Raw genomic sequence first — 17,584 nt, 5'->3', positions numbered from 1 at the left:
TGTGTTTTTATACATAATAGAATAAAAATGTTTGTTTCTTTCTGCAGGAGGGTTTCTCTGGATTTGCTTGTCAGGAGTGTAAGAATCCAAATGCATTTGGGAAGAAGTGTGATGAAGGTAGGCGCTCTGTCTCATGTCCAGGTTTCTCTTCTTTCTCTGGTTCAACACACCTGGATAAAATGATGGTTCATCAGCAGAACAGGATGACCGGCTGAGCAGCTAGCTGGAGGAGGCGCAGCTGTCTTTAGCATCCTGATTCCTTCCTCAGATCAGAACCAGGCTCCTCTGTTAAATATTATCAGTCTAATATTTTCCACATTTCAGTTCTGCATCCTGTGCTGAAGACAGAACGAGCTGCAGCCTGACTCTGAGGACTTTGTGTGTGTCCAGAGTGCGACTGCGTCAACGGAGTGTGTAACAAGGGCCCTGACGGTGATGGGCAGTGCTGGTGTCAGCCTCCGTACACTGGGAGGCGCTGTGACCAAGGTGAGGCGCTAAACGCTGCTTCAGGCTGAGCTGCAGGTGATGATGTCATCATCAGGAGGAGGCCTGTCGCCGAAACAAACGGACGATAAATTGTCCCAGACGTTATCGCAATAAATGATTATATTGTTGTTTTCTGATGACTTTTAAGAAATATCCTGGAAAATAATGTAAGAACAATAAACTCAAATCGGATCAACAAACTTTAAATTCTAATGAACACTTAACACTGGAACTGGAAGACATTTTAAATATTTCAAATAAATAAACAAAACAACAAATAAAATGAATTATGGAGTCTCTGTAAACACAATTGTCCTTCAAAATAAGATTTAGCTGAGACCAAAGTACCAGACTGAAAATTTTATCATCCAGTTTCTGATAGAAAGAGGAAAAAACAATAAATTATGCAAATTATTGAGCTTGTTTTAACTTATCATGCAATTAGTTGATTTATTGCTTATTAAAAACAACCAATCAGAGCCATAAAGAGGGTCTTAGTGCTGTCAATCATCCTCATGTAATTGCCGCTAAATGTGCTAATGGCGGAGAAACAGCTTACTGTTACAGTAAAATTGTTGATCTGCTGTCATCGGTGGCTATGCTAACTAGCCTGAGCATTCACAACAGGATCTGCTGACAGGGTGGTGTAGTGGTGTAGCGGTGGTGGGGTGAGCAGCGCCACATGAGGTTGTGATTAACTGCGTTAAGACCTGAAACCTGGCTCTGATTGGTTGTTTCTAGTAAGCACAGAGGAGATTTTATGTTTCATAGATTATCTGTCAAACTGTCACGACTTCTATAAAAATATATATTTTTAGTAAAAGTTAAATAGTGCAACTTTAAAGCAGGAGTTGTTGAGGCAGCTTTTCCAAACCTGCTGTGTGTCGGTAGTGAGCAGAGGGTGCCGCAGGTGCAGCTCCTACTCCTACTGCAAAGGAGAAGCAGAAGACGCCGACTGCGACTGCTTGCCTGGATACAGGAAGATGAAGGACAACAGGTGTCTAGGTGAGGCGTGCCTCAGACTTTCTCAGAGTAAGAAGGTTCTCAAACCTCAGCGTTTGTTGTTTAGTCTGGGTGACCTAAAAGCAGAGATGCCGGTCTCTGACTGAGCTGAGCTGCTTGTGTCCTCAGCCGCCTGCTCCCAGAGAGACTGCGACGCCAACGCCCAGTGCTCCAAGGAGGCCAGCAACATCAGATGCACCTGCAGACCCGGCTACGACGGAGACGGGAAGATCTGCATCCCCAAGAACCCCTGCCTGGTCAACAACGGAGGCTGTCCCGCCAACTCCACCGTCTGCGTCTTCAAAGGACCCGACAAGGTGAGGAGAAAACCCGGATCCGGATCTGAAAGAATCTGGAGCTAGATCTGATTGAACCCTTGAGCCGGATCTGCGAAAACCCAAATCCGGTTCTGAGGGAACCTGTTTTAATTCTCCTGTTTTCTTGCGTCTCAGTCCAGCTGTGAGTGCATGTTGGGCATGTCGCCTGTAGGCGGCAGCGCTGAGCACGGCTGTCAGCTGGTCTCCGCCTGCACAGCCGTGACCTGCGACCCCACGGCGACCTGCCAGACGGAGCTGGATGGAAAACCCAGGTCAGGTGGCCCTGCAGGGATCCAGACTGGGCACTCTAACCCAGCGGTGGGCAGTCCTGGTCCTGGAGGGCCGGTGTCCTGCAACTCTTAGACGTCTCCCTGGTCCAACACACCTGAATCCAACAGCTGAATCTCCTCCTCAGTGCAGTCAGGTTCTCCAGAGTCCTGCTAATGACCTCATTATATGACTCAGGTGTGTTGAAGTAGAGACACATCTAAAAGTTGCAGGAGACTTTTAGGCCCTCCAGGCCTGGAGTTGCCCCGCGCTGCTCTAACCAGAAACAATAAATTAACTCATAGAGTAACTAATTTCAGCCAACTTAACTTTATAAATCAAAGTGTGTTTCAGTTTCTTTAACCTTATTCTTTAGTTCATGTAATGAAACTCAAAGCTTTCTGAACACTTGATGTTTTCAGTTTGAATCTCTGTACAAAAATGACCTCAATGAAGTCATTCCTGTTTGTTTTGTTTTGTTTGTTTGTTTTGTTTTTTGTTTTGTTTGTTTTGTTTGTTTGTTTTGTTGTGAAAAGTGATTGGTGGAATGTTTCTTCAGAACCCTAACTGTGTCGCTGAATCCAGGGAGAGGAACTTGGTCGCCCTCTAGAGCCCAGAGCGAGAACAGCAGCACTAACCTTCATCCTTCTGCTTCTGGTAAACCAGATGTCTGTGCGAGCCGGGGCTCATTGGTGACGGACACCGTTGCTACGGTAACCTGATGGCGCGCCTCATGGAGCTGGACCAGAGAGGGAACCAGAGGGAGAACCTGACCGGAGCCGTCGCCTTGTTCGGTAAAATAAAGAAAACTCCACCCAGGAGGTAAAGCATGAAACCGGGCCTCTGCTTTAGTTTCCATGGTGACGGGTCGGTTCTTCTCCTCCTCGGATTGATTGTCTTCTTCCTGGGTGAAGGATCTGGGTTTATGGACCCGTCTGCTGCTGCTGGTTCTGTGGGAGCTCTGCTGTGAATCTGTTGTTTCTGTTTCTACAGGAGGAGGCTGTCCCATGGTTCTGAGTCATTCTGGACCCTTCACTGCTTTCTTCCCGCTCCTCAAAGAACCTCTGACTGTGAGTCCAGCTTCCTGTTCAGGTTGATTCTGTCAGAACCGGGTCACAGGGTCATGTTCACTGTGACCCGGTTCACAGATTGGACATTGACAAAACTCAGCTAGATTTGTTGAGATGAAAACCCGGGTCTGGATCTGAGCTCAGAACCTCGTTAGTTTGAACTTTCTGCAGATAATTTTGGGTCATTTATCACAGATCAAAGACTGACAGGGATGTTTAGACGATAAATTAGGTCCAGAACCCGATCAGAACCACAGGAAGCCTTGTTTTAACATCTCTGAGCTCTGCATGCAGTTTAAAGTTGAGAACAGATCCGTTTATATCTGATCGATTCAGATTATAATCCTACATTTAAAGAGTTTTATCTGTTAAAGTGGGTTCTGTGGGTCGGTTCTGCAGTCGAGGCCCGTGTGGCTGAACCCGATCTGCTCCGTCTGCAGGACGTCAACAAGGAGAAGGTGTGCAGGAACCACCTGGTCCTGGGTCAGCACCTCTACCAGGACCTGGAGGGGCGAGACTTCAGCCTCTACGGCGGCGGAAAGCTGAGAGTCAAAGCCAACAAGGTGACCGGTCGTTTCCTCCAGAACCAGAACCAGAACTGGGTCATTCTTCCTTCTCAGAAGCTGATTGGTCTGTCAGCGATAGATCACGATTCATACATGGTTCCTGCTGGAAGATTATTACGATTAACTGGAATAAGTACGAAAAGAATTAACGTATTAAATGAAGAAACACGAAGCCCATAAAATGTATTGGATTTTTATTCATTAAAATTATCTGACAAATGGAAATATGTTAAAAAATAAAACAATTTTTAAATGATTTCATCACCTTTTATAAAAACATTTCATTTTATAGCAAATTATTAGAAATCAGTTATTTTGTTTCCATAAATGAATAAATAGGTTTGTCGTTTTTCACCACCTCCCAAAACAGAAGATTCCCAAAATTTTTATCCCAGTAACAAAATTTCACATTAATCAGAGAAAATGATCATCAAACTCAACAGATAATAATTTTGACTCAGACGTTATTTCTTCATTTTTTAAATCAAAACAAGTAACTTCAATATTTAGCTTTTTAGCTAAAATTACACCTCAAAGTGAAACTGAAACTAAATAAAACTATTCACCGAAAACCCCAAATTCATTCACATTCATTAAAATAAGATTAAAGCACATCATTTATCGTGATAAATTTCTTATATGAATTTTGACTTATCTTTGTCACCAACTTCCAGTTAATGATGCTTAAAAAAACCAAAACTGTCCTTATTTTCAGGATTGTTAGTTTGATTATTTTCTCCATTGTTTGTTTATTAAAACACTATTGAAAACTTTAAACATGCAGACATGAAAACCTCTCACTGCAGAGCAGAAGAGGACACAGGATGATGTTCAGATCTTTGCTGAGGTAGAAAAGATCGGTGAATAAGATCGACTTCACATGAAAGTATCGGCCAATCTCCTAAAATGAAGGAAATTGGCGCCGATAAATCGGGTCACCCCTACTGAAACTCAAAACTGGACAAACTGTCTGCAGTAGAATGAGGGAGCTTCAGCTCAGAGATGGTAAAGTGTGTGTGTGAACGCTGACATAAACCTTCTGTCGAACGTCACGCTGTGGATCTTCTCAGGCGTTTTTGTTGACGCTCACCGAGACGCTGGCCGGGAGGAGCCGGACCGGCACCGGGTCCTCGGTGTAAATGTAGGGGAACAGCGTGGCGCTGAAGCTGTGTGTGAAGGTGTGTATGTTGGTGTTGGTGCCGCGGTCGCAGAAGGACAGCCTCCCCCTGTCCACGTCCAGATGGACGCCGATCTTCCTCACCGGCACCTTCAGCGGCAGCTCCGTCTCTGGTTCTGATCCGGAGAACGCGGTGAGCTTCCCGTGGCAGAAGGAGATCCTCCACAGCTGCGCCGCCAGGGCTCCGCTCGGCTGGACGGCGTCCCCCAGCACGCCCAGCTCCCAGTCCCGGTTCTCCCCGACGTCCACGCTCCAGCCGTGCGTCCCCGAGGCGAGGCCCCGTGAGCCGAGGACGGAGCAGGAGAAGCGGGTCCTCTCCGGGTTCCTGGGCAGCTGCTTCCGTTCTCCGGACCGGACGCTGCTCAGGTCGCTGGACAGGACGAGTTCCGGGTCCGCCGTGTTCGGGTCCAGAACCACGGGATTGTAGAACACGACCCGCTTCATGCTGCTCCAGATGTTGAAGGCCAGGTTGCCCAGGTGTTGGACCACGTCTATCAGTGCTCCGGGGACGGGCTGCGGGTCGTCCTGAAGGGGGCGCTGCTGGACCCTCCTCACCGTTTCCTGGTAGTTCTTCAGGAAGGAGACGTCTGCGGCTTTCAGCTCTGCCCGCGCAGCTGTGATGGTGGCTGACAGAGCCGCAATCTCTCTGCTCAGAGCCGCCACCTTCTCCTTCATCACCCCACTCTTCCTCGCCTCTTCCTCCTGCAGAGCGGCGACCTTTGCCCTCTCTTCCTGCTGCAGGAACTGGTGCAGCTTCTGAAACTGTTCCCTGATCTGCTTCTCGGTCTGCTGGCTCTGCAGTCTGATGAACTTCAGGGTTTGGTCGCTGTCCGCTCTGGCGTCCTGCAGGGCGGCCAGCTTGTCCTGCAGAGGCTTCAGGATCTTCTGCAGCTCCTCCCGGTGCTCCTGGGCCGCCTCGTCCACAGGCCGGAACCGGTGCCCGCTGTGGATTCTGGAGTCCCGGCAGATGACGCACACCGGCTCCTGGTGGTCCAGGCAGAAGATCTTGAGCTTCTCAGAGTGCAGAGTGCAGAGATGCTCCGACGCGGCGGCAGCGGCCATGAAGGCCTCACACAGGTTTCTTAAGGACAGGTTGCGAGGCGGGTCGCTGCGGGACGACTTCCTCTTGCAGTAGGGACACTCCTGCGTTATCTTCCCCCTCCACCAGGTCTGCAGGCAGGCTCTGCAGAAGCTGTGGCTGCAGGTCAGAACCACCGGGTCCTTAAAGATGTCCTGGCAGATGGAGCAGGACAGATCCTCCTCAGGCCTGGAGGACATGTTGTCTCTGCTGCTGAACACAAAGCAGGTTCCTCTGTAGGGAAGGCGGAGAGTTACTTTCACTTTGAGCTGATCTCTCCCAGGTTGTAGCTTTTCAGGTTGAAGGAGTTCAAATCCAGTATTTCAAAGTTCCCCGCGTCCCCGTCTCCAGTTTATGCCGTTGAAGTGAATCTTTCAGCTGTTTTCTTGGAGTTTGACTTCAGTCAGAAGCAAGAAAGGAAAACTGCTTTCTGTTTGTCTGGCTGACGGAGAGTGGGCGGAGCTTCAATGCACGCATCATTTCCTCTCTGTGCATGTTTACGACAGCAGTTGTGTCGAGTCAAGCTCCTCTGAGGAGATATTTACAGCTGCTCTGAATCAAATCTTTAGCCTACAGCCACACCCTGTTCAGTATGGCTGACCTTTGACCTCAGGCCTGTTTTATCAGGTTCAGAGAGGCAGAAATGTTCAGTTCACTTCAAATCAAACCTACATAGAACCAAGACTAGAACGCTGCCCTCAAATAAATTTAAATCATGTATACAACAGAAGTATATAATTAATATATAGTTACTTATTGCTGTTGGCAATAATAAAAACACAGGAACAGAAAAAACCTACATGGCAAAAACAAACCCAGAAATAATCAGACAGGAAACTGAAAAGCAATATTTCTCTTCTGAAATGTTTTTTCCTGATAAAATATTTTGATGTTAAATCCTCACAATTAGAAAAATTAAAAGGAGGATGTTGGTACTTCACTGATGTGAATTTTTTTGAAATCCCTGCAGCTGAAATAAAGTATGTTTTGGTTTTTAATTCATTCATATTATTATTTTTTGGTATAAAATTGTCTTATTATTTTTACCAAACTTTTTTTTATTTTTGGTTTCTTCATCTAACCCCTCACCTGGACGAATCAGCGTGGCCGGCTCTGAGCCGAAACCCACCTTCAACCTCAACACCTGCTCCACCAAAGAAAAACAAACAAGCAGCTACAACCAAAACGGTTCCACCGACCCCGCTCCCAAGGACAGAGCGACCAGCCAGAGCCTCAAAATATTCTGACTCTGTGGGAATCCCACTGAAAAACAGATTTTCTGTACTCCAGCCTGAGCCTCTGAGTGAAACCTCGCCTTCAAACATCAACAATGAGGCAAGACCATCACATCCACCCCCTAAAGACAAAGCGGCTACCAGGAAAATGAAAGGTATGCCAAAAGTGCTTATTGTTGGAGATGAGGCAGTAAATGGAATCAGTCACGTTTGCAATCCCAAGAAAACGAGAGTGATTTCTTTTCCTGGTGACACTGTATCTGATTTAACTCGTAAAGTTCTTTCGCTAACCGCTGATCAGCCAGATATTGAGTCTTTAGTTGTGCATGTTGGAGCCAACGATGTGGCAAAGCAGAAATCTGAGATTCTGAAAAAGGACTTTAATATTCTACTGAACACTATGGGAAAATTAAAAATGAAGTTATTTCTCAGTGGTCCAATTCCATCACCTCAATGGGGAGACGAAAAACACTCCAGGCTGGACATGATAAACAAATGGCTGATTAAAACCTGCTCTGCCAGCTCAGTGACCTTCATCGATAACCTCTGGATCTATTGGCAGCGCTTTCACCTCTTTGGAAGAAGCGGACGCAATCTTAATAAACATGGGATAAAGCTGCTCACTGCAAACCTTTTTCACTTTATCAACAAGGACAGCAACGTGATCATCGCTTCAGAAGAACAGGCTCAAGGATTTCTGACTAGGAAGGAACCGTCGGCTTATCAGGCAAAAACAGCTGATATAACATCGACTGGAGACGGAGCGACTGGTTCCCTTCCTCCTTCTCCCCTCCCTCTCTGCTCACCCACTCATTCACAGGATTCACAAGATACACATGGAGAAATGTCTTCTGGACCGGAGTTTCTTAAATTTACAGATGGAATGAATCAACAGGTTGTACTTGGGACGTCTCTCCTTAGCGCTCACGTAGCAGACCTCACTTCATTTAAGCCACCTGACTCTAACTTCCCAGAGGATCCATCACTCTGCGTTTCTGAGGTCTGAGGGTCCAGACTTTATCTTTACACCCTTCTTGCTCCAGAATGTGTCTGGCCCCCCGGCACTGCAGAACAGGACATTACCTGTCCGGATCACTACAAGAAAATTTACAAGAAACAGAAACATAAAATACAGGGGACCTAATTCAAACCTCAGATTGATCCCCTGCCTAAAGGAACCTCAGACTGAAGATTTCTTGGCTTCCAAGTCACTTAAACTCTTTTAAATCCCAGATCTCTCTGTGCTAAAGCTCTATTAATTAATGATTTCATCACTGAGCATAATATCGATGTTATGTTTCTGACAGAAACATGGTTGAATGATAATAATGAATCGATCGTACTAATTGAATCTGCGCCTCCTAACTACAATTTCTTCAGTGAGAATAGAAAACACAAAAAAGGAGGAGGCGTGGCTTCAATATTTAAGAATACCATAAATTATAGTAAAATCTCTTTGGGTCACTTCACCTCTTTTGAGTATCTTGGAATTGAGGTTAAAGGCCACAAACGAACTTTGACTGTAACTCTATACAAAACTCCAACTTTTGTGGAAAATTTCTTTACTGACTTGAATGAACTTCTATCTCTCATATGTATTGATTATGATTGTTTAATAATTGTTGGTGATTTCAACATTCATGTTGACAACCCCCAAGACAGAGGGGCAAAAAAGCTCGCTAATATTTTAGAGACTTTTGGTCTAACACAACATGTCAAACAAGCAACACACACTCAAGGACACACACTGGACCTGGTTATCAGTAAGGGTGTGAATATTTCCAATGTCTCTGTAACTGATGTCACCCTGTCGCATCACTTCCTGTTATCTTTGAAAGTTCTTTATCTTTTAACCCACTTGGACAAACAGCAACCATCACAAAACGTTCTCTCACTGAAAACACAGCAGAAACTTTTAATCAAATCTACTCTTCTTCCTCACCCTTAAGCTGTAATGATGTAGATAAGTTGGTAAAAGATTTTCAGTCTAAAGTCTCAGATATTATTGATTCCAATAAAATGAAGGTTGTGTCTGGTAAAAAGAAATCTCCATGGAGAAATACACAAACAGTTAGATCTGCAAGACAACTCTGCCGTAGGGCAGAACGAAAATGGCGTAAAACTCAACTCCACGTTCATTGTGACATCTATAAAGAAAGTCTACGTAACTATCATTTAACACTAAAACATGCAAGAGAGGCTTTCTTTGCAGATGTCATAAACAAAAACATTAACAATGCTCCAGCTTTATTTGCAACAGTTGACAGAATCACAAACCCTCCTGTGACGTTACGCCTGAATTCCAATGTATTGCCGCCTGCAACCAGTTTTCCAGCTTCTTTTCAGAGAAAATTCAAAAAATCAGAGGATTAATCTGAACATCCACTATAAAGTCAGTACCAATGCTGAGCCCAAACAAAACAAATACAGGAAAAATGACCCAATTTCAACTACTTAATTATAAAACCCTACAGGAAATTATAAGTCAACTAAGCTCCAGTTCCTGCTGTCTGGATGTCCTAGATCTATAACTCTAGAACATTTCTTTAAGAAAGTCCTGCCTGTTATTGCTGCTGATCTGATCCAAATAGTAACTCATCGCTCTCATCAGGCGTTTTCCCCCAGGCTCTGAAAACAGCAGTAATCAAACCACTTATGAAAAAGAACAATCTGGACAAATCACTAATGCAGAATTACAGGCCGACCTCTGACCTCTGACCTCCCATTCATCAGCAAAGTTATAGAAAAGCTGTGTGTAAACAATTAACTAGCTTCCTAACTATAACCAACCTCTTTGACTCCTTCCAGTCTGGTTTCCATGGTCACCACAGCACAGAGACTGGCCTAGTCAAAGTGTTCAATGACATCCATATAAATTCGGACTGTGGGAGAACCACAGTGCTGGTTCTGGTTCTGTTGGACCTCAGTGTTGACCATGACATATTACTGAATCAACTGGAGAGTTGGGTCGGACTCTCCGGTCCAGTGCTTAACTGGTTTAAATCCTACATAAAGAACAGGGATTTCTTTGTTTCAATTGAAAACTTTTCATCAAAGAGGTCAAAGGTCACATGTGGGGTACCCCAAGGTTCAATCCTAGGACCCCTTTTATTCAATATTTATATGCTCCCACTAGCTCAGGTTATAACAGGAAATAATATTAGCTACCATAACTATGCAGATGACACACAGCTCTACATTACGATGTCACCAGGTGACTCAGAGCCCATCCAATCACTGAACAGATGCTTAGAACAGATAAATGTGTGGATGTGCCAAAACTTTCTCCAGCTGAACAGAAACAAAACTGAAGTTATTATTTTTGGACCTAAAGAGGAACGATCTAGAGTTATAGATCTAGAGTTATAGATCTAGAGTTATAAATCTAGAGTTATAGATCTAGAGTCAATGCACAGCTTCAGTTATTACAACTGAAAACCAGCGATCAGCCCGAAACCTGGGAGTAGTGATGGACTCTGACCTGAACCTCCAGAGCCACATAAAGACAGTTACAAAGTCGGCCTTCTATCACCTGAAGAACATTTCCAGGATTAAAGGACTAATGTCTCAGCCAGATCTAGAGAAATTCATCCATGCCTTCATCTTCAGTCGTATTGATTATTGCAACAGCGTCTTCACAGGTCTGTCCAACAAATCAATCAAACAGCTGCAGCTGATCCAGAACGCTGCTGCTGGCGTTCTGACTAAAACCAGGAAGATAGAGCACATAACACCAGTTTTAAAGTCCCTCCACTGGCTCCCTGTAGCTCAGAGAATAGACTTTAAAATACTGTTGTTAGTTTATAAATCACTGAACGGCTTAGCACCACAATACATTAAAGATCTGCTGTTGTTGTATCAACCTTCCAGACCTCTCAGGTTCCGGTTCTGGTTCTGGTTCTGGTTCTGCATCCCCAGAACCAGAACCAAACGAGGAGAAGCAGCTTTCAGCATCTATGCACCACAAATTTGGAACAAACTTCCAGAAAACTGTAAAACAGCTGAAACACTGACTTCTTTTAAATCTCAACTGAAAACCCACCTGTTTAGAATTGTATTTGAAATGTAATCAATTACAAATTTATTGATGTAACTTGACTTAATGATTGATTCTATATTGCATTGTGATTCTGTGTTTGTTATGATGTAAAGCACTTTGAAATGCATTGCTGCTGAAATGTGCTATACAAATAAAATTTGATTGATTGATTGATTGATCTATCAACCTGTGATGTTGTGAAGCACTTTGGTCAGCGGAGGTTGTTGTAAATGTGCTAAATAAATAAACTTTGACGAATTTCTAAATAAAGCCTTCAAAACATCAGTGTAGTTAGTTTAATTAAGTTAAAGTTTTCAATAATAATCAGTTTTCAATCTGAAGAAGAGACGGTTTGTTTCTGACGTTTCTCTGCAGAAGTTCATCCTGCTGAGCGATCCCAGCAGGCCGTTCACCATCGTCCAGGCGGACCTGCCCGCGGCTAACGGAGTCATCCACATCATCGACCGGCCAATCACAGGCAGCCTTCCCGACGGGCCGGCCCGGGACGAGCGGGTCGGTTCAGCTTCCCCGTTCTGCTGCGTTTCCTCTCAGCGAAACGTTTCGGATCATTTTCTGCTTCTCTGTCCAGTTTGCTGACAAGACAATCGGGGAGATCCTGAGGAAAGATGAGAAATTCAACCGCTTCCTGTCTCTGGTAGATGTGAGTATAAACATGACATTTTCCCCCAGAAAACATGCTAAGTCTGGTGTTGGCGGCGCCAGGACTGTCATCAGCCGCCCGTCGTGTTTATGAGTTGAAAATGTTTAAAGTTGACAGGAAATTTGAAAGTAAGACTCTGTGCTTATGTGCTTTGGAAGACAAATACCTAAAAACCAGCTATAAAGTCAAACGTAAGATTAAAATGAAAATGTTTTGCACTTCAGTTGTTTCATCCCTTATTAAAAAACAGATGATGATGATGATGATTGTATTGCATTTGTATTTTTGTACTAGTATATATTCGTGTTTGGTGGATTAAATCTTTGCTATAGTTCAATCTGACTGCTGCCATGTAGAGGAAGTCAAAATGGCTTCTGTTTCTCATTTAAAGCTCAGCAAAAAGCTGCATAGCGACGTTCTGCAGAAGTCTGCAGTGTTAATATCTGGTGAGAACAAAGTTTTGCCAAATTGACTCGATTTGTGTAAACAGGAGAGTTTCTGTTCTGATTTGGTGCCTTTTTTGTTTCCGTTAGTAAACAGAAGTTGGATCTTTAACGTGTCTGAATTGGGAAACACTTAATTTGAGGGGATGTGACTGACGCAACACTGTAACGAACATGACGCAACACTGTAACGAACGTGACGCAACACTGTAACGAACATGACGTAGCGCTGTGACGAACATGACGTAACGGCGTGACGAACACGGCGTGACGAACACGACGTAACGGCGTGACGAACACGACGTAACACTGTAACGAACATGACGCAACACTGTAACGAACATGACGCAACACCGTAACGAACATGACGCAACACCGTAACGAACATGACGTAACGCTCTGACGAACATGACGCAACACCGTAACGAACATGACGTATCGCCGTAACGAACATGACGTAACACCGTAACGAACATGACGTAACGCTCTGACGAACATGACGTAACGGCGTGACGAACATGACGTAACACCGTGACGAACATGACGTAACACCGTAACGAACATGACGTAACACCGTGACGAACATGACGTAACACCGTAACGAACATGACGTATCGCCGTAACGAACATGACGTAACACCGTGACGAACATGACGTAACGCTCTGACGAACATGACGTAACGCCGTAGCGAACATGACGTAACACCGTGACGAACATGACGTAACGGCGTGACGAACATGACGTAACGCCGTAACGAACATGACGTAACGCTCTGACGAACATGACGTAACACCGTGACGAACATGACGTAACGGCGTGACGAACATGACGTAACGCCGTAACGAACATGACGTAACGCCGTAACGAACATGACGTAACACCGTGACGAACATGACGTAACACTGTGACGAACATGACGTAACACCGTGACGAACATGACGTAACGCTCTGACGAACATGACGTAACACCGTGACGAACATGACGTAACGCCGTAACGAACATGACGTAACGCCGTAACGAACATGACGTAACGCCGTAACGAACATGACGTAACGCCGTAACGAACATGACGTAACGCCGTAACGAACATGACGTAACACCGTGACGAACATGACGTAACGCCGTAACGAACATGACGTAACACCGTGACGAACATGACGTAACACCGTGACGAACATGACGTAACGCCGTAACGAACATGACGTAACGCCGTAACGAACATGACGTAACGCTGTAACGAACATGACGTAACGCTCTGACGAACATGAAGGAGTCTCCATGTATGACTGACTGCTATCATGAAGTGTCATTTGGTAAATTTTGTCATTTTTAACTCAAAGTTGCATTAAAATTTGCATTGAAAGTGTTGACTTTGCATTATTTGGTAAATAAAAGTTGCATTAAAAATCAATTCAAAGTGTCAACTTTGCATCAGAAGTGTCATTATTTACCAAATGAGACAGTCATAAACATGAAGACTCCTTCATATTTATGACTGTCTCATGTTAGACTTGTGCACAGACCTTCATATATAGTGTTACCCTGCAAACCTGCGTTTCCTTTACAAATATGTGCAAAACTTTGTCAATCTCACAATTTGTGTTTCCATTAAATAAGAAATGCAGTTAAAATCACATTAATTGTGTTGTTGGAGGTCAGAGGGGAGTTTTGATGTTCCTGGAGTCCACCTTTATAAATCCCATATTTAACGTTCACAGAACTGTGGTTCCCCCCCTCCTCTCCGCGGACCCGGGCCGCTCACCGTGTTCGTCCCCACCAACGAGGCGGTGGACCGGGCCCGAGACGGCAGCATCCTGTACATGTTGAACAGCGTAAGCCGGGGACGGAGGAGAGCACAGATTAGAGTCTGATCAGCTGCTGCAGCTCATCTGCTTCTCTTTCAGGCAAAGCAGAAACTCCAGGAGCTGCTCAGACATCACGTCTTCTCGCAGGCTGCCGTAAGAAACCACCGACGCTCTGCAAAGACAGACACTCTGTTTTTACAAACCCACTGGAAAAACACCGTAAACACCCCCCCACATCCATCAGTCCTTTATGGTTCAGCAAAAAGAATAACTATCATACTTGTTTTAGGGTAAAAACAGCATTTATTGCAATTAACAGAGGAGAAGCTGTTTTATGTTACACTGTCAACAGCCAAAAACTTGTCAGAGGTTTTTCAGCTGTTTTAATATAGAATAGAATAGAATAGAATAGAATAGAATAGAATAGAATAGAATAGAATAGAAGTACTTTATTCATCCCAGCAGGGAAATTACTTCGCAGTTACAGCATAGAGACAAGACACAATAACAACTACCACTGAGTAGTAGTTGTAGATAAAATAAAATATAAAATGCTATAAATTGTAAAAATATAAAATGCTGTTAATATAAAAAGCAACTTAAGAGAAGTCCTTGCAAAGATTTAAAAAAAATGCAGATATGTATATGTAAATATATGTACAGCAAGTGTGCCACAGTGCAGTTGTGCAAAATTGGACTGATTAGTGCAGAACAATGATTTAGCTTTTATTGTACAGTGAGATGGCCTGTGGCAGGAAGGATTTCCTGTATCTGTCCCTACGACAGCGGAGCTGGAGCAGCCTATGTGAGAAGGTGCTCCGCTGTCTGTCCACTATGTGGTGGAGAGGGTGCTGTTTATTGTCCATAATAGACAGAACCTTCTTCAGTGTCCTCCTCTCCACCACAGTTTCCAGGGACTCCAGCCTTAGTCCCAGTACAGAGCCAGCTTTCCTGATGATTTTGTCCAGTCTATTAGAGTCGCTGACTCTGATGCTGCTTCCCCAACACACAGCAGCAAAGAAGATGGCACCGGCAACAACACTGTGATAAAAGGTCTCCAACATCTTGCTGCACACATTGAAGGATCTCAGCTTCCTTAAAAAATAGAGTCTGCTCATCCCCTTCCTGCACACAGCGTCAGTGTTAGATGCCCAGTCCAGTCTGTTGCCGATTACAACTCCCAGGTATTTGTAATCCTCCACCTCCTCCACCACTTCCCCTTTGACCTTCAGTGGCCGTGAAGGTGTCTTCTTCCTTCTGAAGTCAATCACCATCTCTCTGGTCTTACTAATGTTGAGCCTCAGGTGATTCTGCTCAGACCACTCCACAAAGCCGTCCACCAGTGTCCTGTACTCCCCCTCCCCTCCATCCCCTATACACCCGACAACCGCTGAGTCATCAGAAAACTTCTGTAGGTGACATGACTCAGAGTTGTACTGGAAATCAGTGGTGTACAGGGTGAAGAGAAAGGGAGAAAGCACAGTTCCCTGTGGAGCTCCTACGTCACTGACCACCACATCAGACAGGACACTGCCCAGACGGACAAACTGTGGCCTGTCTGTCAAGTAGTCAGTAACCCAGGAGATCACTGAGTCGTTGACACCCATCCTCCGCAGCTTCTCACCCAGTAGCAGAGGCTGGATGGTGTTGAAGGCACTGGAGAAATCAAAGAATGTGATTCTCACAGTGTCTCCTCCACCATCCAGGTGCGACAGCGCTCGTTGCAGCAGGAAGGTGACGGCATCGTCCACTCCTAAGTGGGGCTGGTAGGCAAATTGCAGGGGGTCTAGAAACGTCCTCACCTGAGGCCTCAGCTGAGCCAGGACCAGTCTCTCCATGACCTTCATCACATAAGATGTGAGAGCAACTGGTCTGTAGTCCTCTGGGTCGGCTGGCCTTGGCTTCTTGGGAACAGGAACCACATGTGATGTCTTCCACCGCAGCGGGACTCTCTCCAGCCTCAAGCTCAGGTTGTACATGTGCGCCAGTACCGGGGCCAGCTGGCCGGAGCAGGTCTTCAGGATCCGTGGTGTAATGCCATCAGGTCCTGCAGCCTTCCCCTGGTGTAATCGCTCCAACTGTCTCTTAACCTGGCCTGTAGTCACCGTTAGCTGGGGGTAGGTGTTGTTGTCTGCAGTGGAGATGGGGGAGGAGGGGGGGATGGGGGGCTGAAGGAGAGGTGGTGTGCAGGAGAATGCCGGTAGGTGGGTTGAACAACTTGGGGCAGTGTGGATGTGTGGGGGGATGGTGGTGGTAGGGGAGTAGCAGGAGGTGAGCTAAACCTGTTGAAAAACTGGTTGAACTGGTTTGCTCTATCCAGGCTCCCAGATGTCTGTGTGTCTTTCCCCTTCATCCCAACGATTTGCTTCATTCCTTTCCACACATCTCTCCCACTGTTCTGCTTGAGTTTAGACTCAAGCTTCCTCCTGTAGTTGACCTTGCATGTCCTCAGTGTCTCTCTGAGTTCACGCTGGACTCTCCTCTGCTCCTCCTTATCTCCAGACCTGAAAGCCATCTTCTTTTTGTTTAGAAGTGCCTTCAGGTCACTGGTAAACCAGGGTTTGTTGTTGGAGAAGCAGCGCACGGTCCGGGCTGGCATGAGAGTGTCCTCACAGAATCTGATGTAGTCCGTGATGCAGTCAGACATGTTGTCGATGTCCTCCCCATGAGGCCCACAGAGCACATCCCAGTCTGTCGACCCGAAGCAGTCCTGCAGTGCCTCAGCTGCCTCCTGTGTCCACCTCCTCACCGTCCTGATGCGCACAGGCTGCCTACTCACTAGAGGGACATATTTGGGAGTCATCCTTACCAAGATGTGGTCCGACCTGCCAAGGGGGGGCAGGGCTGTGGCGCTGTATGCATCTTTGGCATTAGCATACAGGAGATCCAGCATTTTGTTTTCCCTGGTGGGACAGTCAACATACTGCTGGAAGTTGTGTAGAGTTTTGTCCAATGAGGTATGGTTAAAGTCACCTGTGATGACCATGAAGGCATCCGGGTGTTGAGTCTGGAGTTTGGCTGCAGTAGAGCTGATGACGTCACAGGCCACCGCTGCATCAGCTGATGGGGGAATGTAAACAGCGATCAAAATGGCGGACGTAAACTCCCTCGGTAAATAATACGGCCGCATTCCCACAGCCAGAAGTTCAATGTCCAGGCTACAAATCTGTTCCTTCACGTTAACATGACCGGGATTACACCACCTCTCACTCACATAAAGTGCAATCCCGCCGCCCTTCTTCTTCCGACTCTTGGAAAAGTCCCTGCCCCCCCGCACCAAGGAAAATCCAGGGACCTCCACGCTGTAGTCCGGAATAAGCGAGTGTAGCCAGGTTTCCGTGAAGCAGAAGATACTGCACTCCCTGTACTCCTTCTGGGTCCTAACCAGCGCCGTGAGCTCGTCCGTCTTATTCCCCAGAGACCTCACGTTCCCCAC

General features: G+C 45.7%; 2 protein-coding genes across 4 annotated transcripts in view; one reads left to right on the top strand and one right to left on the bottom strand.

Annotated features, from left to right (window-relative positions):
• The window catches only part of stab1 (stabilin 1), a 63,872-nt gene that overhangs the window by 8,130 nt on the left and 38,158 nt on the right, over positions 1-17,584 (top strand). For 2 of the 3 annotated variants that reach the window (XM_032549327.1, XM_032549329.1), the window contains exons 5-16: positions 48-117; positions 391-486; positions 1,378-1,491; positions 1,618-1,805; positions 1,941-2,077; positions 2,739-2,866; positions 3,066-3,142; positions 3,583-3,705; positions 11,613-11,750; positions 11,827-11,898; positions 14,062-14,175; positions 14,248-14,301. In XM_032549327.1, the coding sequence (XP_032405218.1) occupies positions 48-117; positions 391-486; positions 1,378-1,491; positions 1,618-1,805; positions 1,941-2,077; positions 2,739-2,866; positions 3,066-3,142; positions 3,583-3,705; positions 11,613-11,750; positions 11,827-11,898; positions 14,062-14,175; positions 14,248-14,301 (1,311 nt within the window). The other variant, XM_032549328.1, reaches the window with a different exon arrangement.
• On the bottom strand, positions 3,951-6,976 carry LOC116710333 (tripartite motif-containing protein 35-like). Its single transcript, XM_032549330.1, has one exon. The coding sequence runs from the start codon at positions 6,161-6,163 to the stop codon at positions 4,775-4,777; it is 1,389 nt and encodes a 462-aa protein (XP_032405221.1). The 5' UTR covers positions 6,164-6,976; the 3' UTR covers positions 3,951-4,774.

This window comes from Xiphophorus hellerii, chromosome 20 (assembly GCF_003331165.1).
Source record: "Xiphophorus hellerii strain 12219 chromosome 20, Xiphophorus_hellerii-4.1, whole genome shotgun sequence".
Classification (NCBI taxonomy): domain Eukaryota; kingdom Metazoa; phylum Chordata; class Actinopteri; order Cyprinodontiformes; family Poeciliidae; genus Xiphophorus; species Xiphophorus hellerii.
Note: the sequence above shows the minus strand (reverse complement) of the source record. Positions and strands in the feature narration are given on the sequence as shown.

Bases quoted from the DNA above. Each gene is read 5' to 3' on its own strand.
- LOC116710333 (XM_032549330.1), bottom strand. From the start codon at position 6,163: ATGTCCTCCAGGCCTGAGGAGGATCTGTCCTGCTCCATCTGCCAGGAC.